General features: G+C 35.9%; 1 protein-coding gene across 1 annotated transcript in view; it reads right to left on the reverse strand.

Annotated features, from left to right (window-relative positions):
• Window positions 1–25,467, reverse strand: part of RXFP1 (relaxin family peptide receptor 1) — a 29,765-nt gene extending 4,298 nt beyond the window's left edge. The window contains exons 1-15 of the mRNA XM_066318448.1: window positions 25,440–25,467; window positions 24,947–25,102; window positions 13,146–13,250; window positions 12,235–12,340; window positions 10,907–10,978; window positions 9,287–9,358; window positions 8,152–8,223; window positions 7,274–7,345; window positions 6,434–6,508; window positions 6,083–6,154; window positions 5,088–5,159; window positions 3,912–3,983; window positions 3,436–3,507; window positions 1,358–1,429; window positions 894–1,123 (exon numbers count right to left, since the gene is read on the reverse strand). Of these exons, the coding sequence (XP_066174545.1) occupies window positions 894–1,123; window positions 1,358–1,429; window positions 3,436–3,507; window positions 3,912–3,983; window positions 5,088–5,159; window positions 6,083–6,154; window positions 6,434–6,508; window positions 7,274–7,345; window positions 8,152–8,223; window positions 9,287–9,358; window positions 10,907–10,978; window positions 12,235–12,340; window positions 13,146–13,250; window positions 24,947–25,102; window positions 25,440–25,467 (1,348 nt within the window). The remainder of the gene's footprint in view (window positions 1–893; window positions 1,124–1,357; window positions 1,430–3,435; window positions 3,508–3,911; window positions 3,984–5,087; window positions 5,160–6,082; window positions 6,155–6,433; window positions 6,509–7,273; window positions 7,346–8,151; window positions 8,224–9,286; window positions 9,359–10,906; window positions 10,979–12,234; window positions 12,341–13,145; window positions 13,251–24,946; window positions 25,103–25,439) is intronic.
• Between the last annotated feature and the right edge of the window lie 791 nt (window positions 25,468–26,258).

A 26,258-nucleotide genomic window follows, 5' to 3' on the forward strand; every position in this document is an offset into this window, starting at 1 on the left:
TTTTTATTAGATCTTATTTCTTTATTTCTATATTAACATTTGGCTTAAGATAATTTTCTTCAAGTAGGCCATCTCTGCTGGATTTGAAGTTTATTTTTTTCCACCTTATGCTGGTTCAAAACTCATGTGCATAGTCTTCTAAGACTAGTAAGGGGAGATGACCTGTCAACATAGAACTGAAAGCTTCTTGGGCATTTTGCAAAAAATTTTGCATAGTATTCAGTATTCAGATTGTTTCTAGGGTAAAAACCAAGTTTCAAAATCACTGACATACTGTATTTAGAAATGTTGCAAAAATTTTATGTAATGTTGACAACTACCTTTCAAAAAGCATCTAATTGCATTTGTGCAATCCTTATATACTCTTCTGTATTGAGAGACTCAGGATTGTACTGCCAAGTACTCCATCCATAAACTTGTCTTGCTTTCAGGACTAAAATAAAAAAGACTGCCCCAATTCCTAATATTGGAGAGCTAGAATACATTTATTTTCTATATTTGCATAAACAATCTTTTGTTTGTGCAAAGACTAGAATATGTGAACACAATAATTACATGCAGAAATCACTACTTATGCGAAATGCATAGTAAAATATTGATTTGTGGGTAGTTGAAATATTGGAATTTTATTTCTTCTTGCTGAAGAAAATGGGAATTTGACAGAATTTCCACGGCACGAAAATCACATATGAAACCTTTGGAATGTCCCAGCTACCAAAGGCGGCATTTAATGAGACCTCCTGGTATATAAGCCACAGCATTTTGTGGTTTTGTTTGCAACATCACGAAAGTAGAGTTAATCCAATGCTGGAAATATGGCACTATAATATAATAACAAATACCATACACCCCACGAGCAGACTAAAAAGGTACTCTAGATACAGTGTACTCACAGCAGAGAGACATTATGGAGATGGCATGCAGCTTGTTCTCCGATCTGATGTAAGGCCTCATGCAGATAACAAAAATGTTTCCAAAGCAGGTAATGGCAGACACAACCCAGACGAACACTCTCTGTATGATGCTGGCTAAAAGGTTCTCGAGGGAGGAGATCCCATCCGTGTTGGGTTTGCAGCTGCGCACATGAGGAGCATATCCACAGTACTGGAATTTCTTGAAATATCTGGTTGTGAGAAACAGATGAGAGATCATTCTAGATTGGTTGTCAGAATATCAAAACTAACTAGCAACAACTCAGAAAACATATTCGGGAAGAAGAAATATAAATAAAAAATCAGCAAAATTCAACAACTGCTCATGTGCTGCTTTTCTTATACCTTTGTCTTTAATTAACCAGTATTCCATAATTGTAAAATTCAGGCCAAAGAAAGCAAACTTTCTAAAATAATCTACTTACATGTGGGAAAGATTTCTCAGGGGTCTGAACATTCTCCTCTGGATGTTTGCAATTTCAATGCCCTCCAAGCTGCTGTAAAAATATATTCTCAATAAAAGGCCACAGAAACTCACAAGTAAGATAACAATTTTTATGAGCATTTAGTTGTGATTTTATGATTATAGGAAACCAGAGAAGATTTTTAATTGCATCTAATCTGTCAACCTTCTGAAACTTGACCAAAAAGTCTGTGTAAAATTTGAAGTGGGACAAAAAGGAATTGCAAATACTTTTGATAAGTTCGCGGTTCTTCCAGACTCCTGAGGAAAACCCTTGGTGCTGCTCTCAGTCATGAGAATTCATGAATATCTGTTCAATATGTCACACTTTCAAAGTACTATTCTGGTGATGTTCTTTCATCATCTCTGGGAAAATAATAACTTGTTCTAGTAGTAATATTTTTGCACATCTCTCTTTTTTCCCAGGGAGTTCTTTACTGGACAAACAAACCAACCCAAGAAATCAGTTTTCATATCATCAAAAACAGCAGGAATCTGGGACACAGAACATAGCATGTAAGAAATGACATGAAATTTTTTGTGACACGCATGTGGGATTCCTTATTTTAAAGTTTATTATATATATATATATATATGAAAGCAAAAATATTTTTTCCTTGAAGTGCTACATCAATAAAATTTAATTCTGTAAGATGTTCTTTTAGAACTTCAGAACTGTATTCTTCCAGTCCATCTCATTCTCTGGTTAGATGTGCAACTGGTCAGGGGTCTTTGGATCTCTTTGTGGGGAGACTTACTTGGATTTATTGTTCAAAAGTTTGAATGTAATACTTGTGTAAGTTCTGAACACATTCAGAATGGAGAAAAGTACAGACTTACTGGTTAGTTGATGCTGGTTGGTGGGCAGTTTCGCTGGCAGACATGAGAAAGCCCCAACATGGAAGCGAGCTGCTTTTATTTAAGTGCTGCAAGGAACCCTAGGGAGTGCTTTCCCCAACTATTTTTACTATTTCAAACAGATGAAGAGGAATCTGGTGTTCTACAAACTGCCAAAATGCAGTTGCCTATTGATCTATCCCAAGATTTAAAATTTTTAACTAAAAAAATGTGGAAGACCATGATCATTGAGTTCTTTGGTGTTAAATAACAGATAAAAGGATTAAGTCATGCTGTAGCTTGACTGTTAAGGAGGTCATTGGTTATTATTTTCTGTACCCAGTTGCTTATTTTCATGACACTTAGACAGATTTAGTATTTTCAGTTCTTAAGCCATTTACCAAATTTGGTTGAATTTGGCGGGGGGATTCCAGTCATTGTGAGGGAGCTGGTCCGATCAACAAAGGTATGTATACTGCTGGCTACAGCTCACACATAATCATATCAAGCCAAATCATAAACTCCTACTGCACTTCTGTCCAAGAAAAGGTCTGTTTTTTAATCTCCACAACCATATGGCCTGTTGCAATAAGGACAAGGGGTAATGTTTTTAAACTAAAAAATGGTAGATTTAGACTAGATATTGCAAAGAATTTCTTTTATGAATAGGTGGTGAAACAATGGAATAGGAGGATAGAGAAATGGTGGATAACCCATTCCTGGGAACATTCCTGGTGAGGCTGGACACAGCTCAGAGCAACCTGATTGAGTTGAAGATGTCCTTGCTCAGTGCAAGGGAGTTGAACTAGAAGACATTAAAGGGTCATTTCCAAAACAAACCATGTTTGTTTTTGATTTCGAAAATGATGTCTGACAAGAACCAATGCTGTGCTATACACCAAGGGGGTTACTTCAGGTGTGAAGTGACCAGCAAAGATGTATTTCAATCTACTGCAGGATATCTCAGAGTTTTAGGAGGAGCTCTGCTGGCAGAATTCAAGGTAGAGTTGCTGTGTTAGTGCACATGTAAAAACTCCCCCTAGATGCTTCAGGGGAAATTTCTTACAAAACATATTCTGGATCATGTCCTACTGAGGGAGGTATGCATAATCACACACACACACACACACACACACACACACACACACACACACACACACAAAAAAAAAAAATACAGTCAAAATATAAAAACTTGATACTTACAGGGATTTGAGTTTAATTAGAAAATCAAACTGGTTTATTTGTATTTTCTTGATGGGGTTGTAAGAAAGATTCCTGTAAATAAAACAGAAGTTACTTTAGCTACATTCCTTACAGCTTGTTCTAAAAACGAAGTCAATCTACTTTTACAGTTTAATCCTGGTATCACATTAAGCATTCCCATGCAATTATTAATTTCTCATGATGTAGCTGGCATAGCTTATCTTGTATATACTAACAAGATCTAGTAAAAGGTAGAATTTGAACACGCTGTCTTTTGGGAAATGAAAATGCAAATGTTTTACAAAATTATTCTGGACAAAATGCTATATAGTATTGCTTTAGGTGTGTTTTTTAGGAGGAACTTAAATGATGCATCCAAACAAATGTGCTTTTCTCTTTTCTGACACATAGGACTGAAAGCATCATATCAAATGAGGAATATACACTTATGTATAATAATAAACAAGAATCCTTACAGTTGCGAAAGCTCCTTTAGTTCCTTAAATATATATGGAGGAAGTGATTCAATCTTGTTGTTAGCCAAATCTCTGCAGAAACACACAGGTTACAGTAAATTTTTACTACACACAGTAATTTTACTGAATAGTTTTGCAGTTTCAGTATACACAATTTTATTTGCTGAATAGGATATTATTTATTCTATAAGTTATCAGAAATCTGGACTGTAAAAGGATGATGTTAAAACAAGGTGGGAAGATAGATCTATCAGATCTTGCTTTGTCTCATTAGTTTGGACATACCTGTAGATACATAATTTATTTTTATTTTATTTCCATCAAAAAGAAAGTAAAATACTATTATTTTGGCTTGTAGAAGCTTACAAATTCATTAAACATATTGCTTCATGATGGCACATGGGCTAAACAGCACATCTTTACTTTGGTTTTTTATCTCTACCTTTCATTTTACTCACTGTGCAGAAATCCTAACAACAGGGCAATAAAGGTCTCAAGTCCAACCAAAGCTGTCAAACTGGTCTAAAAGACACTAAAGGCACACATGCACCTGGACTGTAGTGTGCCATGGGTTAACACAGCTTCGTTTTTAGTTAAAGAGAAATACTTCTCTGTAAGGACCTTAGAACTGATGAAAGACTATTTTATGGGTAGTAAACTGACTGAAAGTCACAGGTTTTGTCTCTTTATGTTTTTAATGAGAAAGTGAACAGTTGTGGGGAGGAAGAAGAGTTTTTGGAGGATTAATTTTGATTATCATTCTTCTTTTAGTTTGTGTTAAAAATCTATATTTATACCCTGTAAGTCTGAGCCTGCTTTGCTTTTCTCTTAACCCTATCTCACAGCAGAAAAGGCACTCAGTTCACTGCACTGATTTCGGGAAACAGAGATTGGCAAACATGAAACCATTACATAGTGATACGAGAATAATTAATATTATTCTATTCAGGGAACATAATGTGAGAAAAGCCTCAATGACTGATTGATTGATTGATACAGATGATGTATTTTATTGATTATTTCTTTCCTGTTCAGTATATATTCTAAAAAAGTAACCCAAGGAAGGATGCCATACCCAGAGAATGTTATATGAAATAGAATTTATGATGAATGATATTTCTAATATAAATCACAGAACTGTGTGATTTGTACAAGTAAGAAAAGAAATCTACTCACAATTCATCTAACATCTGGAGAGAAGAAAAGCTGTTTTCATTTAGGGAGCTGATTTTATTTCGTCTCATCACCCTGAAAGAATAAAACAAACTTACGTTGCTTCCTTCGATCTGTTTGATTTTGGAGATAAGGTTTTATAAACTTTCAAAGTTCTCTGTTCTCTGCATCTTCCAATATTTGCCCAATTCAGTTAACAATCTAATTGCATATAGAAGTTTACCATTTTATCCTTTGGTAAATAACTTTTTTGCCTATATATCCCATACATGCTTATACTCCTGCATATACATACATACACACATACATACACCCATGGAAGGCTAGTGTAAATTGACAGAGGGCAGGAGGAGGATTAAGTGGGCTGGAAGGCTTGTGATCTAATCATATCTCAGACACAGGTACATGGTTATGCAACTGTTCATTCACCGTTATTTCACCCCCAGTGAGCTTATTTCTTAAATGAACTACCTGGATTTTAAAAATTATGAGAAAGCCAAGGACATGGATACTGCAGAAGAGTTAAAAATTGAAAGTGACACTCACCTAGTGAGTGGAGCCTACTGATTAACCAAAAAGTAGAAGAGATTTTCATCATCACTGAAGAAACTTTGGAGAAAATTCTAAAATTGATGAGTCAGCCAACCCACCAACCAATCAAAATAAGCAACAACCTATGTATTTTGTATGTTTGCTCATTCTCATTTTGAGATCTTTGACTCCAATAAAAAGGTTATACTGAAAACTTCTAAATCTTAGTATCAGCAAAAGTCTCTTCAGTGAAGTCTAGTTACATATTTCAATGCTGAACTTTGCTGTAAAATAGAAACAGTGGATTCTGTGGGGTACTCACTTCAAACCAAACATTTTAATTTAATATCCTCAAGAGATAAATAACCATAATACTCAGGAAACTTCTGTATTAGCTGGAATGAATCACTTGACTGTTCAGCATGAGCACATCTCAGTCTGACTAGCTAGCATATCCAATTACTTACAGTACAGTTAGAGTGCTGCAGGAGATGAAAGTGGCATTCTTCACGTGATGGATGTGGTTGCCTTCAAGGTCTCTGAAATATAAAAGAACCCCATCAATCGTTGAAAATAAAGTCAGGCACCTATTCTAAGATAATTGAAGAAAAATACTACCAGAACTTAAATACACAGAGGAGAATGGGAGGCAGTCATATAATACTTCTGCACACTTAACTGATGACTTCAGGCCATCAGCCCTCCAGTCACCCAACATGCACTCTGCAAGATCTAGCACCCCATAAGAAAAAGTAGCATGAAAGTGCCATACAAAGACAACAAAATAGTATTTTTTCAGCGAAGTAAGGTAGACTTACAGCCAGTTTAACCTTGGCATATATTGGCACAGTGGTTTATCAGGCAAACGAGCAAGAGAATTATTCATCATCTCTCTAAAAAAAAACCAAACAAACAAACCAAGAGGAATAATATAGTTATATTTGCACAGTTATATTACTGAAAAAAATAATCTCTTTTGTACTTCTGAAAAAAACATCATTCCAACCTTGAATAATTTTGAAAGCAGTATTATTTGCTTTCACATATTTTCTCTGTGGCATTCTGTGCAGCAGTATTTTATCCTTAGCTAGCTAATGACCAGGCAAAGGAAAGATGTTCACTCGATTTCACTGCTATTAAAATGAAATGTAGCAATCCAATACAAATCTACTATTCAGTCAGAGCATCACTTCTATGGATGATGGACAAAGTGGGATGTAGAGGGAGGTTTCCCTCTGGGCTGCAGGTGAAGAGGGCCTCTCATTTTTCAGGCTGCAGAGGGCAGTGGCAGATCATAGACAGGGTCTTGGGGAGAGGGGTCAGGCTGCCACCAGGGCCAGGGACTGTGGGACCTCTCCATGGCTCTGGAGGACACCTGGAACCCAGTGCTGCAGCTGCCTCGACCCTGCCCTCTCAGGGACACCTTTTATAATTTCCCCTCCCCTTTCCCTATACTTTTCCCGACACTGCCTATCCACTGCTGCCAAAATCCTCCTACTACAGCACATTTTGCTGGGGTAAGGGAAAGCTGCAGGTGTCCTGCCAGCACTCTGGGGTGACAAGCACAGTTGTTGGAAACAGGTTTTTATATGCATATGCCCTCCCTTCCTATTCTGTTCTTTTAAATAACACCTTTTTAAATCTGGTTTTATACTTACAAAAGAATAAGGGATTTGAGTCCATAGAATGTTAATGGATAGATCCGATTTATTCTGTTGTTTTCAATTATCCTATAAATTACAGCAAAATATGTATCAGATGGACAATTGACTTCAGTCTTAAACTGAAGAGAGAATAAAAGGTAACAAGCTTTGTAGTGAATTTCTTCAAAAGTCCAGTTAATTTTAAAAAAATTAACATACTATTCCTTGACAGGTTAAGATATTAATTGGATTAATTTCCTTTCAGAAAAATTTAATTTAAGAAACAGTAACTTAGAGAAAATAATTTCTTTCAACTTAGAAAAAGTGTTTTCCATTGAGGCTCTTAAATCCTTTGATCAAGACACTTTGAATAGATCCTATGTAAAAACAAAGTAGCACAACCTAATAGTATTATGTGACAATCCAGCAGTCCCAAATATGCAGAAGAGTGTAAGACATGTTATTTGCTTATTTTTAATAAATTAGTCAAAATCTCTCTGAAAAACAGTAATAAGCCAGTATTGTTATGACAGTAATTTTGCCTGGACATTTTAAGCACTGTTTACAGGAAAAGATCTGCCCAAAAATGTATCTACTGTTTTATAGAACCTGGGTTATTTAATATATTAATTTGTAACAAGCAATTACTAAGAAATATTGTCTACTCTTGTTATGAGTCATCACTCATTCAAGCTATTAAGGCTCTAGAACTATTTTCTGCTCTCACCAAAGCCAACTGCATTTTTACCTTGCACAGTGTAACAAGAGTTCCTTAGTTATTAGCTAGTGTAAAGTAATGCTATGCACAAAAAATGAAAAAAAATCAAAATATTTATATATATATTTAAATTAATTATTAAGTAAATAAATATACTAATAAGAAAACAACATACAGCCATTCAAGTCTGTGGAGATCTGCAAAGACAAAAGGCTCCAAATTCGTTATCTTGTTGTTGCTCAGGTATCTAAAACAAGACCAACCAAAGACGAATGAATGGAATGATTATTTAACAGCAGACACAAGAAAATGAGTTTTAAGATTATTTTCTCTTAATTATTTACCAGGATACTCCTATTTTGTCCATAATTTCTTCTTTTTTTTCTTTTTTTTACTATGGTAATTTTCATGCCATTGTTTGCGAGCAGGGCAGAACTCTCTAGTGAGACTTTTAAGAGCAATTATGTACACCACTTTGTCTTATCCATAAGAAAGCACAGCCAGATAAATATTTTCACTGTGTCATATTTTCAACTCTTTCCAGTTTCCTTCTGTGGAGTGATTTGTTCCGTGAAAGTTTCCAGGATCCCATTCAGTCTTTGTTAAGGATATTAGTCATAAATGTAGATACCAAAATAATGGAAAAAGAAAGGCTGAAAATGAATGGGGAAGGGTACTATAAATTATCTGGGAAGATAATAACAGCAGCTGCAATAACAGATAATTAGCCACACTTGTGTGATGGAAAGAATAAAAGCTACAGCTTTGTAGCTGTCCTTCTGAAAATATTGCAGTAAAAGTTCTGAAGCAAACAGTGCAATTTATATGTTGTATCTTTCACTGAGCATTTCCCTTAGAAGTTAGAAACACCTTTCAAAAAGTTGCTGCAAAGTAAAGAAAAAAGTGTTCCTTTCATCACCTATACTGGTTACTTGGTATTATATTTATAAACCAAAATGCTGTGTTAAAGAATGTTCATCCATCACAAGCTCTTGCTTTCACTTTTCTCCTTCTTCATTCTCTTTGGCTTTCTGCAGGACAGCTACCAGAATATACTGCCTCCTTCTTCCCTTCTGAGAATTTGGGGAACAGGACTGAAGGATGGAGCCAGCTTGTCTTTTCAAAGTACTGTCCTGCCAGATAAACTTGCATAGAGACGTCCTAATCTGTCTTTGCTTTCTCAATTCAGTCATTGAATTAAAGTTTTGAACCACTTTGCAAGTTCCTAATTTGGAATCAAGTAGAGAGAGAGAGACTGTCAGAGCTCTGCCTGCTGCTTTTTACTTCAATATTCTAAAAGCAATACTCACAGTTTTGTCAAGTTGTATAAACCTTTGAAAGCACGTTCAGATATGGCTCTGATTTTATTATTCTGAAGATACCTAAGAAGATATAAACCCAAAACAATTTATTCTCTAAACAAGCAAAGTTAAAGCAAACATAAGAAACCAATCAAAATCTATCAGCTAAACTGAATATGTGTTTGATACTTTAAAAGAAGCTATCATATTTGTAACACCTTGAATTTGGCAATAACCATTTCACAGCTGTAGCTGCGAAGATTGTAAAGTAGTTTTTAAAGAAATTCACACAAAGAGCACAATTACAAAAATCGTTCCCATGGATGCTTGCTTTGCCAAAGATGAACAGTGGAGTGGTTTTACAACCTCCTTGCTTAGGTCCTAACCTTGCAGTGCTCACCTGTGTGACCTGATCTCCGTGTTTACCTAGACCTCTGCTGCAACCAAAATTTTACAGTAAATGTTAAGTTGAAATAATTTCTGACTTTTTTTGGTGGTACCAGAGAATATTCTCAAAATATTGCATTTGTACAATAATATATTTAAAAAGATATAGCAAATCTTATTAATCTTCTGTAAACTAAGGATGCTATTTTTCAAAATTCTGGATTTCTTTATATTCTTTGATGAATTAATGAGTTGAAAAGTATCAATTTTAAATGCCAAGTCTTTTTCAAATAATTTTAAGGCATTGTAACTTTATTCTCTGAATAATACCTAAACATAAGTCCTTTAAATCAAATTCCAGCTAATGAAGCATCTAGATGCATTCTTGCTACAAAGCAGTAAGAAATCATACATTGGCTCCTACAAAATGGGTTTCTGTCAAAAATTTGGAAAATGTAAAATTATCAATCAGAAGGGTATGAAGTTGATATTAGAAACAAATATTTTCTACAGATAGGTATGGATTAATTTCTTTTAGTGAAGACTTACCTTTCAGGAATTTTAGGGTCATAATGGGACAACTTTCAGAACACAAGGTGGTGCTGCAGTGTAGCACAGTTCCCAGGAAAGAACTTTGAATAGGTTACATAGAAGCCCTACTCTAGACTTTGCATTTAATTTTTATTTCACAACTTTTATATAAAGAAAACTTCTTAAAGGCTATGATTTTCGAATAGCATGTATGTTACACACTGAAAAACATAACACAGTATTGTATTGCCATAGTAATTTGACGTGTTGGACATTATCAAATCAATACCAGACATAATTAGGAGTAAAACCATGTGTCGTGGGAATGAGCTTCCCATGATAATGGGAAGTTGGAGTTTCCAAACTTTTTTTCTCAGAATAAATCTATTAACTTACTTTAATTGATTTTGACATATTACTGTTTATTATAAATGTAACATCCTTCAGACAAAATTAAATTTCAGTATTTTTCTGGTGTAAACCAATCTATAAACATAAACCATTAAATATGCAGAAATAATAGTTTTGCAAAAAGACAGATGTCAAATCAAGGTACTTGAGCCAAACAGGGTATACATGAGGTACCAAAGGATGAGACAAATCATACTTTTGTTACTTAAATATTAAGCTCTGTGTAGATACATATAGGGGAAGGAAAGGATGAATATTTAAGGCACTAGATAGGTATTTTATGTTATAGCACTCCCTTACAGATTTTTAAGATCTTGGTATTTCTTGAAAACATCAGCAGAAAGTTTCCTCAGCAGATTCCTCTGAAGAGACCTGTAGGAATGAATGCATACAGTAAAACTACTGTCCCAGGTTCCTACAGTGCTTCTGTTATCTAATAAGGGCAGCTCTCACACTGCTAAATAACAAAGCAACATGAAACTATCTGAACACGTTACTCCTGTTTTTCTCTATGATTGTATCTATTTAAACAGTAAGAAAAATATGTTATAATAAAAAAGAATCCATGTGGCCAGGAAAAACTGACAAAATAATAGTTAAATCTAAGAATTAAATTATCTGACTCTAAACAACAGATTAATTTCAAACCTCAATTGCATATAGAGTGTTTTTCACAATTCATGTGTCCTTATGTCCCATCTCCACTGGGGCACTCAAGTGTCCTATCAAGAACAAAATTCCTTCAGGACGTGGTTTGATTAGAAGAGAATTTAGCCTGAAAGCCAGCTGAACCAACCCACTGCCTTTTGTCCAGCTAGAACTCAGTCCGTATTTTTGAATTCTTTTTCAACCCTAACCCAGAAGCCAATTTAAATAGACATTTGACATTCCACATCAGTTTTTGTTATGAAGTGTTCCACTATTTGAATGTGGACCCAGCAAGGAGAATTTCAGCCACATGTGAATACAGATTGGTATCAAAAGGAAAGATCCATGGCCTGGATCTATGGGGGAGATCCTCAGGTAAGGACATGAGATGGCTGCTCCCTGCTCACCACACCTAAAAATGACTCTCAAACAGCAATATGCAAATAAAGTGCACATCAACCATATTCTGATCTCTTAAAAAGAATTTTGTCTTACACATACACATTTGCATGATGACTCAGCCCACATTAAATCCTTTTAAATAATAGCATATTCAGAGACATCAAATGAGAACTAAAAAGATTTGCTCCAGCAAGGAGTTCCACTGAGTTCAAGGTTATTGACTTTATAGACAGAAACACAGACGAGGAATATTGGCAGGATCAAAGAATTAGAAACAGGTTCTAAGCATTGTGTCTTAAAAGGAATAATTTCTTTTGTAGATTTTCTTAGATATCCTGAAACTGTAGCTCAAGTCACTGTTACAAATATGAAATGATCAGTTCACAGAGTTTCTTAGTTTCTTTTCTCCCCTCTTATGTAAGGAAAATCTGTAGTTAAAATATTAAAGTACTTGCCAACATGGAGACACAGTGACAAGCATCAGCTGATCATAATTATAAGGCTGTAGTTGTGAAAAAGCTGTAGGATTGACAGTCAAACCTGAACAGAGCAAGACACCAGGTTACTTCTCTACTTACATTATGGTTATGTTTGAAGAGACTGATGGGACAGCACGTAATTTGGCAGCATCACAGAAGACCTCCAGCCCTTGGCAGGTACACTCTGCTGGCACATCACCAGCCACTGCAGGAGAACAAGAACATGGCTGGGGCAAAAGATGGGGATGTGTGTTGTGATGGGACACGGAGAAAACAAATATTGTACAAAAGAACTACGAGCACAAAGACAGACATAGCAGGCTCTTCGCATATTATTAAGGCACATGTTTTTACAGAATTGATTTAGACCTGGGAGGACTCTAATAATAAATATAAAGGGACACAAAAAATTATATTACCTCTGCGAAAGAGCGTGTAAAAGCTCTTGAACCTTAAGCATGATAAACAGGAATCTGGCATGGAATTTTTGCAACAGTTCTTTAGATTATTCATGACTCTTATTACTAGAAGGAGTACAATTCTGTGGGTGAAAATGGGTTGAAAAATGGGTCAAGGAGTCTTTGCTCATCATAGTAGACAGCAGAATCAAAAAGTCTGTACAAAGACCTGCATAAGTGGAGGGGGTTTGCAAATTTCATTTGATGTACAGAGAAGTGAACTGGGAGCAATATTGCCTTCATTTCACTCTGAAATATATGCCAGTTCCATGGTCTCTCCAGCAGTATGAGCATATTTAGATAAACATTTATATTGCTCTCCTAATTGGCATATGCTAATTAAAATATGTTTGACACTTCTCTTGCAGAAAATGAATCATCCTTAATGGAAATGAAACTAGCTTCATATTAGCATTTGTTAATTTGAGATATTAGTTCTGATTTGCTCTTAATGAGACAGCACTAAATTTCCTACTAAGCATATATTTTCTCTATATATCTTTCTAGGAATCATCACTAATAATTACTCAAATAATATCTGTAATTACTTACAGCACTCAAGTGTCTTCATCTGAAATGCATACAGAGATTTCAGTTTATTGTATTTGTCCTTTGTGTAATGTTTATCAAATTGCAGAGACCATCCATTGTTGTCCTCTAAAAAAAACCAAAAAAACCCCATACAACATAAACAGACCACAAATAGAAGATATTAAAATAGAAATGGAAGGTAGAAATGTCTTCATCCAATTTAGTTGCATCGATTTTTGTCTAATTAATACAGGTTTTTATTCCAGAGCACTTCGTACACCATTAGATATTTTTATACAGCTGCTTAATTATACATATCTACAAACAACATGAGCTGCATAGAAATAACAACTTATTACACCATCAATAACAGCACTTGCTGTGACAGTCACGCAGAAAAATATAGTTGTGAATTCAGAAAATTTTATTTATTTAGGAGCCTAAAAATGAGAGGGAACTGTATTTTCATGCTTTCTTAAACATGCAGGTTGGCCACTTTGATTACTATGATTACTATGACTCTGACTAGTTTGTACAGAGGGACCTCTTGCACTATCACAACCTATAGATTTTTTTCGTGAAAATCTAGATGAAGGCCAGAGGAACACTGCTTTTCAGGTGAAGAAGGGACTTGGTGTAACATATTCAAGTCAGAGTGTTCATGTTAGCTTTTAATATACCTCTTTTAATGAACATGCAGCAGGAGCAGAAATTCTCTTTGGGATGGCACTCACTAGCTGATGAGACAAAGCATCCATGACAATTGAAAGAGGAACACTTTAAGGATCCTACTGCAAAAGAACATTTCTATGAGAACTCTCAGGATGGCTATGCTGTGCTAGTAATTACAGTCTTAGATTCACCTTTATGATATACTAGCAATAGTATTTACCCCTGCAATATCACAGGTTAATAGTTTAGTTATACTTAAAATATAATTCCTCATGGACATTTCTTTATAAACCTTTATATTTAACTAAGCATTATTACTATATATATAGGCTTCAAAATAGGCAGGGAGAAATAAAAAATATTCTCCTCTTTGCAACTTTTCTCATTCTGAAATGGCTTCTCATTTTTCCCTCACATTACATCTCAGTTGTTGTTTCCTTAAACAAGCAGGGAAATGACCTTGAAAGCATCTCCTGACACCTGCCTACAGATGAAGCTGTTTTTGAGAGATGCTTGCCTCTTTGCTGCCTAAGCTGAAAAGATGTGTTATTATATGTGCTGATTAATGATGCTATGAAAGATTAAGTAACTTCAGGCAAACTATCCTTCACCTAGTTATTTGTTTGTTATGCATAAATTGAAAAGATGAAAGATTCAAAACAAACCTAAGTGCCTGTCTTCAGGAATAGCTCCAGTGAGAGAAAAGAGAGACCTGATAAAACATTTAAGAACATTTTACTAACTTCCTCAAGAGCACCTTGCATGCTCTGATCCATTAGCAGTTTTGCTATTTCAGATCATTAAGATAATATTCAGAAGGAGCTTAATGCATTTGGGACAAAATGAAAGGTATTGGCAAACCAGCCTATTTTAAATGCTCAAAAGAAGCTCAGTTTTAGGACTGCCTGCAGCATGGAATCTGAACTTGATGAAGTGGTGAGAACAGATCCTTTGTCAAGTGGCAAGGGCCTTAAAAGCCTACTACCCTGTAGATGAGACCATAATGAGGTTTTCTCTATCACTTTTCCTGAATATTTAACTGGAGAATGTCCACTGACTTTCATTTGTATGACTGGACTCAGCAACATTCAACATACACAGAGAAGGTAAGATTTTTAAACAGAAACTTGGAAAAATGGTTTAAAAATGAGATTATTCTTGAAGTATAAATCATACCAAATGAATGCTTTGCAGTCAGGAATATGGTACGAAAATACTCTTGGATTTTCTAATTCATAATTATGCTCACAGAAAGTTTTGGACAACTAACCGCTTGTTTGCGGATTCTGAATGTGCTGTTAAGAGCCATAAACTCTAACCCTCCTGTTCTGACACTAAGGACTGGATATATGAGGTTTTATTCCATGTTTTTGTACTTCTAAAATGCTTTATCACATGACAAAGCATGTATAAGAGGTGACCATCAATGCATTTCACATCTGTTGACAAAAAGGACGAGAAGTGCCTCCCACAGTAAAAAGAATGATGGAGCAGTTTGCTACAAAGGGGAGGTTCCTCAGCATTTCTGAGGAAGTCTTGAGGCAATTGCGTAGTTTTGGGTGGCCGTAAAACAGAAGAGGAAAAATTCACAGAGTAGATGGATTATTTTGTACTGCAATCATTCCAGCTGTTTGGTGTTTCTAGTAAGTTCATTTTAAATAATGGGCTTTTCTTATGGCATGCTTTCTACTAGAAATAAAAGGCATATCTGTATATAATAAAACAAGTTATTAAACATCTTTTGACCTCCAGAAATATATGCTTTGGGCCAAACTTTGTGCCCAAGCATGGGACAGTCTCTATTTTATCCAAACCGGTTTGTCAAATCCCCAAAAAATGTATTGTGTAAATAACTATATTTGGTATGACCATTCGGTGAAACACTCAATGGCAGAATTGTAAATCACTTTTTGGTCGTTTAGAGTTTATATGAAGGTTTGTGACCTGTTTACATCTTTTGAGGCAAGGTTCTCCAAACACTAAGAAATGACTGGTAATAGTACTGGTCTCGAAATCCCAAATCTATCATTTGAGGGAGTACAGCTCAGATGAGAAATTACTTTTACCCTGAGCCAGTTCTAAAATAGATGAGCTGCTGGCTGTGGTCCTGTTAAAAAAAAAAAGAGATCTGAGAAAACAAGACATCATCAAATCTTCCTCGGCATGGGATAAGTGAAATAAGTAGCGGCAAACTGGATTTATCTGACTACAGATTAATATGCTCTTGCCGAAAGTTTCCAATTACCACTTCTGATGGGAATGAGAAAGAGCATATTAATCCTGACAAACTACAGATTTGAGTAGTCATTTCCGTGACAGATCTAGTGAAAGTGGCATCACAAGAAAGTGTCATCTATTTTCAGTTAAAGACATATCTCTTAGTATGGAGCTTATGATGAGGATACACTCTCTATGACTTCCTCCTTCTCTCAGCCATGTCTTCATGGGTATTATACAGAGAAATATTATCAACTAAATGAATAAACACTCTAAAGAGAAATGGTGTCACCCTTTGATTTTGCCTTTTCTGTTGTTCATAACCCATGAACGTATGACATATTTCTTTTCTTCATTTGCTAGAATCAACTTTTGCTTGCTGTAAGAAATGACTTCAGGCTTTTCATGGAAGTGTCTTTTGGTACAAGGAAAACCTGTGTCCTCCAGACAAGAAGAATTTCCTTTAAAAATATTTACAGATTAAGGAATAAAATTACCCTTTTCCGCAGAGGCATCCTGATACAGCCTCATAACTTACAGCAAGACCAAAACCACACGGAGATTTTACAAGACCTAAGGCTGTGGTGCCTGGAGGGAGGGCAAGGTTGGGATGGAATTTCACTGTCTCAGTTTAAATATCCAAGCAGGAAAAGTTAGACCTGGACATGTTATCAATCAATTCAAAAGTGAGTTACTCCACACCAATCTGCATGTAGCTTGTCTGCTTGTCTGCTTAAATGTGAGAATGCAATCATAATAAACCAGACAGAGAACAAATTATTTGCATAAGGTTTACAGTTCTCTGGATGAACTAGATTACATACTTACACAAGTTTTTTTATGATCTTAAAGCAACTTAACTAAGCAAATGCAACTTTTAAGAAAGGTTTAAATTTCCAAAAAATAAGCATCTTCTCAATGCTTCATCTTTATTCCTGTGAAATATGTTCATAGAGTTTTCTAGTTTTATAACAGTGTTTTTAATCTATGGGAATTATTCTGAATTTATCTTCTGTTTTTCTCAAAGTATCTTCAATTTTTAAAATTAAAATAATCTAATAACATGGATACATCTATAAAAACTTTAGTCGCTTGGAAGTTCCCTTGGCAGTAAGCCATTACAGTGGAGACTAGGAGAGTCATAAGTATAGTGAAATGCAAGTTCCTCTTTGTTACCAACAATATTTAAAAATTGCAGTAGCAAAATTGATAAAAACCCCTCAAAATTTCAGCAAAGCTAATCCATGTGCTGATATTTGCACATCAGAGTAAATCTTATTATTTCAGTGCCATATACTGTGGAGGGATGGCAATGACAATGAAATTTGGCCATATATGAAAATTTCCATGTTGAAAATCCTATCTTTTCCCAGGTATTTGATACCTTTTGAGTATACTATTGACTATCAAATATTTACTTTATGCTTCACAAACAGAATTTGCTATCCAGGGCTCAAAACTGAATAGCACCTCATACATTCAAATTGTAATTTAAGAATTATGGGAAAAATGCCATGCCAGGAAAACGGAAGACCAATTATAACATTATTCATTACTAGTACTAATTTGAAATATAAAAACATCAAGGTCTTCTGCAATGTGCTGAGACCAAAATGAAATTTATCATCCCTTATGAGCAATCTTGTAACATTAAAACATATATCTTTTGTATAGATGATTTGAAATACCCCACAGAAATTTAGATTTCTGCTATGGAAATCTAGAAGATGATTTAATGAACCTACAGAACTGCAATCATTCTGTATATGATTATAGACCTTCAAAGAAACACATACAAAACCAGCATTACATTATACAGATTGTTACTATGTTCATCCTGTTGAATTTTTATTGGTCCCTTTTTTCAAAAGAGCTGGTTGTAACTTTAGTCAGTCACCTGGTGACCGTGTGGCACACGGTTACAGATGAGGTCTGTGTTTTTAGAGGCAAATAGGAGCAAGGCTTCAAACAGCCACTCCCTGCCCCAGTTCTTTTAGAAACCTCTGTGTGTGACAAACGTCTGTAAGTGAATTTACAACGGGAGAGCGGAACGTTGTCCTTTGTTCAGAGAACTCTTAGGGCTGAGAGCAACACAATAGTAAATACATTTAGCCAGAGAAAAAAATCCTCTGGAGTCAGAAACAAATTAAATCTGCATGCCTGTTCTTGCTTCACTAGACTGGAAAAATGTGGCTATGACACTGTGATTAAAAAACAAATGTAGACACACTGCAACCATTGCCTAGCTGCCAAAAAAAACAGTTTTGCAGAACTATCCGCAAAATTGTCCAGAAGCCAAATTTTTAAACACTGAAGAAACTTGTGCTCTCAAAATAGCTCAGGCTACTTTGTTCCATCAACCACTCTACATAATTATAAGATACAAAAAAAAAGATATAGAATTAAACACTAGCACATATTTTCTTCCATTCTCCCTTTATTATTGCTCCTATGTGAAGCATAGTCAAATGTGTAACAGTAGTTAGTGGTCTCTAATGTCCCATTTATGGCAAAAGAGTCTGGTTTGCAGAGGTGCAAGGGATCAGGGCCAATGTGTGTGATTTTTGCTTTGAAATTAGTAAGAATTCTGGTGCTTGCATTTTTTACATAATTCTTATGCTAATATAATAATTCTACATAATTCTTACGTTTAACATAATTCTTATGTTAAAATACATTTTATTCTAAGTAGGACTTATACCTGTGTTACTTGCACATAAACACTTCTTCTAGAAATGTATTAGTAATTATGAAGAATCTATATTAACAACAAGTTGTGAAACGGAGCAGAAGAGCTATTCAGTAGTACGATACAACAGCAACACTAATTTTAAATGAAATACACCTCCACCACCAGTTAAGTTTGAGATACAAAAACGATCAAGGCATTTATTTATGAAATCTATATATCACAAATTGCATGGGAAGACACTGTATATTATACCTGATGTTTCTGTGACAGGTTGCACAATCTAGATTTCTTCATCTAAAGTGAAAAAAACCCCTCTGATAGCACAGTGTCTCCAGTCTTTTCCAGATCTATTGAGGAAGGCTGGTACATGAGTAAAAAACTCTGGGGTTTTAAAACATATGAGCTTTTTATTAGTTTCCTAACTTAGGAAAACTTGCTCACTGAAGAGAGTGGAAGCCTCTCCTTTGATTTTAGGTAAGTCTTTCCAGGTCAGCTCTCACTCAGCTTGGCTTCGCTTCATGAGCCAGGTGGTGTGACTGAAGATATCACATCAGTCATACTGTTTGCATTTTAAATTAGAACAGAACATAATAAGTCCAATAACTGTATAGATTTTAACTGCATGTTTGTGTGCTATCAAACCCTAATGGAAGTTAGGAAAAACTCGTAAATCTGAGAGTAGGATTATTTATAAAGAAATGAGTGCACCTCTACTTTACATACTGTTTCAGAACCTGTAGCTACAGGTTTTTCTGATTTTCTGAACCTGTAGCTACAGGATGCTGACACATAGCATTAGTTATATTAGTGACAGAGCAATAGGGATTAATCTCAGTCTTCCAGACTTGTAAAGTATGTTTTCAAATTGGCCAGGTGGGATATAAAGTCCAGAGGAAAGCCCAATACATTTGAGGTCTGAATATGTTTCTGCATTTTTCCCAAGCTAAATTTGACAGTTGATGGGTGGTTTTGAAACAAGAAACAAGATGCACGCTTCACTGCAATTTACTGGGAGGCTTCTCCCCAAAAGCTGCTATCCTATTAACAGCACAGCTAACTTACAGTTCTGATGGGTAAATTGTGCAGATGACTCAGCAGAAATTATGGAATATGGAGGAACAATATTGCAACAAAGGTCTTTGAAAATCAGACAGGAAAAATACTTATTTAGTCTCTCAGTGGTTCAAAATTTACTTGCATTAACAATCTTTGCAGCACTTTTTAATTAGTATGTTATGACTACAAAATGGCAACTGATCCAGTGCTGTATCCAGCTGAGATAATTACACAGAAGTTGTTTGACTGAGAACATTGTGCTTTTATCACTGCATGCAGTAGTAGGATAATTTTAGTCAGGGAAAGCTGACCCTTATCTAGGACAAAAACTTGTTCGTTCAGCCCTCTAAGTAGAAGGCATATCAGATGATTAAAAAAAAAAAAAAAAAAAAAAAAGTGTAAGTTTCAAAATTTAAATATTTAATTAAATATATAAATATTTAATTAGGAGCATATGAAAGAACACTTTTTGTGTGTTTCTAAAGCTATTCTAGATATTCTGAAAACAGAAGTAAGCATGGATCATTACTGACAGTGTTAGCTGTCGTCGTCCAAATGCATGGAGTACATTTATGTTATGAATAGCTTTTCATATTGTTTTCCAATATTTTGCTTGTCTATTTTTGTTCATCTAGACAAACACATGTAGGCTCAGTGCCAATCTACATCATAAATATTGTTCTGTTATTTTTGTTTTGCATTAATCAACTCTTGTTTTTATCTGTTGTTATTAGTTTTGTTTTTGTCTTGTTAAACATCACTGTGAAGGCCGAGATCTCGCAACTCCTCTTTCCATGAATTTGTACTTGGGAATACATACCTGGCATGTTTAGTATGCCACTAGACATCAAAGAGTTTGGCTAGAGATTGTTTAGACTGCATTAACAGTCATATTGCAGCAGCAATGTCTTCAATGTGAGAAACATTTGTTACTTATTTTAGGAACAATTTCCACATCAACACTGCCACGGCATTATGGGAGCAGAATTTGTGATTATACTTTTTTATCCTTGCTCAGGTTTAAAAGGCAGTGAAGAAAACAAAAGTTCTAACCTCCCACCTATAAATGCCAAGTAGCTATAGAATCAAATCTTAGCGCTGTAAATAAACAGGAAAAGCTTTTCCCTGGAAAATCAGGCTGAAGCCACTATGTTTGAATCAAACTTAGTACGGCTAAACAGTATCAAACTTGCTCTGCTTTGCCAACTTGATTTTTAAACAAGCTTTGGGCACAGAAGGATGCTGAAATGGCTATGTCTTGTTTCCCTACACATTTTGAATTTTGCAAATAGACACAAAAATAACTCCAAGTGAAACATGATACAGGCTAAATTGCTTCATAATGCCCTCAGCCTAATTAAGAACTTGATACTTCAGCCAGGATGAGCATGGATCAGAATAGCAGAGAAAACTCTACTGCTCTCTCAAGTCTAAAAAAGGAAATTTCTCAAAACCATAGCAAAAAACCATTACAAAATTTTGAATTATTTTTATTTAAAAATATTATTAGGACAGATTTGCAGAGATACCCACTTCTACTTGGTGGACTACATTTTCAAGTTCAGAAGGTAAGATTGCATTTTCCATGCACATTTAAGGTTATCCAGCCATAGTTCAAGCAGAGTCTCCCATCACTGGGCATGATAAATTACCAGCTGCCTTCTCTTATTGCAGTTTACTACATTGCCTCAAGCTCTTCCCCATTAGGGTATCACACACAGTATTTTATTGATTTTGGAGAGGTTGCAAATGCATGAGTTTTCAAAGATGAGTGGCCTCACTCTACTATGAAATAACAGCTATAATTCACTCTTTTCCAGAAGGGGAAGAAATATTGAAGCTGAGCTGGCAAGCAGGATATCCATGCCCTGGGGTTAAGCACTAACACAGCAGTCTGAGTCTGTTCCAACTCTACCTATGATCCTAATTTGAGATGTTCACTACTCTGGATCTTAGTTTTATGTTTATTATTTGGATGTGGAGAGGGTGGTGGAAGGGAAAGAAGAAGCAGAACTGAAGAGGGCACCACAAAGCCAATCTCCATGTGTCTGGGCTAGAGATGAGCAGTGATTACAGCACAGTTGAAAACACATCCCTCAGTGAGGATTTGGTTTAGTTTGAAATATTCATTATCATGTTTTGCTGTTACCAGGCACACAGTGCCTGAAACAGGATTAATACCGCAAATAATCTCAGAGACTACAACAATTTCTTACAAATACAATCTTACAAATATTAGAACTATAATTTCCTTATAGAAACGAAGTGGGGAATGAGACAAATTTGTTCATTAAAAGAAGAGAGGAACCACTACAAGATAGTTGGAGTGAAACATCTAATGACGTATTTTGCTTTGTGTTTCCATGCTTTACAGCTGGTTTTACTGTAGGCTTGAAATAGTGCTTTATCATTACTGAAGAAAATAGTATGGACACTGTTGGTTTGCCTAGTTTCATTTGAAATACATGAGGAAAGGAAAGGGGAAAGGGTATTTCTGAACTCCTTAGAGGGTCTACCTTGATTTTTTTCCCCTCCCACATTTGTTGGCTTGAATCCTGTAGACTAGTCACCTCAAAGTTCTGCAAATTGATGCAAAAGTATTCAGGAATTGAAAAGCTGAGCTATTTAATCAGAATACCTTGTGGATAAGATTGAAACTTCCAATGGCACTGCATGAAAAAACTACTACACTAGAAGAATTTAATTTTTAATTTTCTGTAACTAAGAGCAATGACTTCAATGGAGAACTAGCTGTAAATTAAAAAAAAAAAAAGGGGAAAATGAGCCAGATATAACTGTTGGCATGAGGCAGGCATACTGAAGTGATCCTGGGAATGGCAGGGGAAAAGAAAAAGATGCTTTCTCTGTCCCAGGAACTAATCACTGAGACCTCTTTTCTTCTATTTTAAGTATGTTGACTAATCACAAAACAGAGTTACCCCATAGGGAGTCCCCCACTTACTATATGTGGAGTCATGCAGAAAATCAGGACATTGCATACACTCAGACAAAGAAGTGACTCTTTCTTCACCTGTACAACAAAGTTTGACTGCAATGCCAATTTTTGAGAAAACATTACTGGTTAATATTACATTAATGAATTTCTAAATGAGAAGAGGGGGTCAAATACGAGAAAAAACACCAGTAGCATAATTTTTCCCAGTATGAATACATTGACTCTTCATCTTTTGTAATTTAGGTTTTCAAAAACCAAGGCTAATTAATTCTTGAATTACTATACATGGAAGAGAATTCAATATCACAGCTGAATTGTCTTGCATGTTCATTTCTATAGAATAACACTAAGGCATTACTAAGGACTTTGTTATTCATTGCTCCAGGATTTGGTATTAAATCACTTCTTGCAGCATTCTTCCTGCTCACTGACAACCCATGATACTTCTAATTGAATCTTTGAAATTGGTTATTCATGATCCAAGAATACCTCAGTTCTCTGTCAGTAATAGGATGAGATGCAGAGGGCTCTTTGATTAATGGTCTCAATGATCTTAAATTTCTTTTCCTACCTAAACAATTCCATGATCCTATACTGTCTTGTACCTTCCATTACAAAACTGTGTATATCCTAATTAGCCTCATATTAAGCTGCATCTTTCAGCAAGCCCTAGTATGATGGATGGATATTGTGGTACTGTACAGAAATGAAATATAGATAAAGCAAGTGTTTATTGTCTGTGGACTTCTTAAACATGAAAGGGCATCATCATCATTGGCAATTTCTGCTACTGTAGGTCGAGATGACTACAGAAAAATATAGCAAGCCATTTTTCTTCAAGATTTTGATTATTTACAACATAATATAGGTTTACAGCACCAGCAAATGGTAAAACTACAAAATAGTGCAGGTTCATTATATGGGAATAGAATTTAGAATTACTTCTATAGGAAGTAAGGCACTGAAATTGCACAGGTATAATAGTAAGGTACTTCACATAGATACACACATTAATGAGAACAACTACTTTCAAAACCTCGTTGACTTTGGTGAGAGTCCTGGTAAAAAATATTTTTGCCATATTCTGTTTGAAATTCAGTATACATAGCTTGGAATTTTCACCTAATATTTTAATTCTTCCCACACAGATCTGATGGTGATGTGCCTGTCTGGGACAGACAAACAGTTCAGCTGCCTGGCTCAGGGGAGCTGGAGGCAGTGTGAGGCAGGGCACAGTGCCCCTGGCTGTCCTCCATGGTTACACGAAAACTACTAAGGAATAGGAAGCCTACTTCTCCCTTCTGCCATGGATCAGCAGCTCTGGAAAGCACTTCCAAAAATATCCAGGCTGTAAGCAAGGTGAGAATCACAGTAAATAAAATGTGTTAGGATTGCTTTTCTCTCCCTGTAGTCTTAGCTCACAACCAAATGGTGAAGCTCTCTCCTCACAGAATACAGGGGTCCCTTTCCAGACTATCCCACCACTTGTGTCCAAACACCGCATGAGAGATGCTACTCAGCAGAGGCAAAAGCCGTGCCAGGGCCATGTTCATAAACAAGCAGCATGGACAGGGAAGTGCTCATGCAAAGCCCTGGCCCTACCAGATTTGCAGTAGAAGTAAAGCCAAAGCCTACAAGCCAAGTCAAGATCACAGCTATCATCCAGAGGGACGAGGAGTGACAAGGACCAAAACAGCATGCACAAGTGACCTGACCATGTGTATGCTCTGGGATTTTTACATTTTCAACCACCGGTAGCCCAGCTTGCACAGTACAGTCACAGACTCACATGTTTCTCCCAAATTAGGGCATAAATAATTTCTGAAAAACCTTGAAAATTTTGCTAAATTATGTTTCCTGCATTAAGTCACATTAAGCTTTTCATAAACTCTGTTGGAGCACAAACCTACCTCTCCTCAAAAAGTCTTTGATAGATCACATACATCCATTTGTAGACATCAAAATGATATGTACAAAGAAGCTCAAAGCGGGGAAAAAATTGGATACTGATAGCTGATACCATATACAAAGAAAAATGTGGCCCATTCTTCTTTCTCTAGCAAATGGTTTGCTGGGTGGCTTTATCAGCTAAAGCAGACCTGCTGCACCCTCTGCAAAACATGCAACTTTCCTATTCCTGGCACTCCACGGCCTCCTGTTTGCTGTGAGCACTGCCTGGGTTTCAGTGACTACAGGTGCTAGGCACAAAGAAAAGTCACAGCCACGTACCACAGTTGTCTTCATCAGCCCGATTCCCGCAGTCATCCTCACCATTACAGTGCAGCTGTTGGGGCAAACACTTGGTGATATTGCCACATGGAAAGTAGCCCAGGGGGCACCTGGTGCCATCTCCAGAAACATGATCTTCCAAAGAGTCACAGGTGACTAAATAGGAACAGAAAAAAAATATTTATTTTATGATGTGTTTAAAGGTATTTGATATTATGCCTTTGTAAGTACTCAGTTACATTTGAATGTGAATATCAAGCAACAAAAACTTATTAATTCACTAGACATGAAATTACAAATAGTATATGAAACACTTTTTAAACTTGGCAAAAATATTTTATATTGTTAGCTAATTAAAATTTCCTTTGATATAAAGCAAACAGCTAATTCCACCCTATTCATCCTCAGAATAAGATCAAAATGGTAATTATAGAAGACAAATTACATAAGGCCACTACTTTAAAGGATTGTTTTGCTATTTTTGGTAATATACCAGACAAGCTATTGGTATTCCTGCCCATCGAGGGGTGGTTGGATCTAGATGATCGTTAGGGTCCCTTCCAACCCAAACCATTCTATGACATTAATTTGTGCTGAAATTTTAGACCCAGATAGATAAGTCCCTTTATACAAAGTCAGATCTATATATGTTTGATTATATTCTAATTTTAAGAAATTTCTTGGTGTGACTGGATAAAGGATCAAAGAACAAGGCAACAAAGATCAAATCTGTGACACAATTTTGCTGAAAATTGAGTAAGACATCATGAAGGGGCCAGTTACGAATCCTTAAAAGACTTGTCAGTCTGATCCGAAAACTGTGGAGATATTGGTCAGAATAGATAAGGTCCTGTTCTGCTGAGCCCGTGCTTTGTAGGAAGGAACTTCAGAGAGCACAGGACTTAACTCAAGCAGTGCTGAGGGGAAAGGTAGAGGGATGCTGAGGAGGGACAGGCAGGCAGCTGGTGGACTCTGCCTGTCCTCTGTTCTCCAGTCCTCTGTGCTGCAGCAGCTGCAATTACCCACATGTGCAGATGCATGATGCCTTACCATTCCCAGCAGTGCACCTGAGGGACAAATTCTGCCATCACTGTTTTTTTTTCCAAGAAAGCATGACTGATCTAGTGCTCTTGTAATGGATTGCAGGATGCCAAGTCAGAGTTCTTGTCGTACGAGATCAATTTCTTCCCAAGAGCATACTATGGAGAGGGTTTAAAATTACTCTAGAATTGAATTTGTTCAGTCCAGAATACTTTGGAAAAGGAGAAAAGCACCATCAGAACAGAACACTATCCAGTGTTCAGCACTTCCA

Source organism: Sylvia atricapilla, chromosome 4, assembly GCF_009819655.1.
Source record: "Sylvia atricapilla isolate bSylAtr1 chromosome 4, bSylAtr1.pri, whole genome shotgun sequence".
Lineage (NCBI taxonomy): Eukaryota > Metazoa > Chordata > Aves > Passeriformes > Sylviidae > Sylvia > Sylvia atricapilla.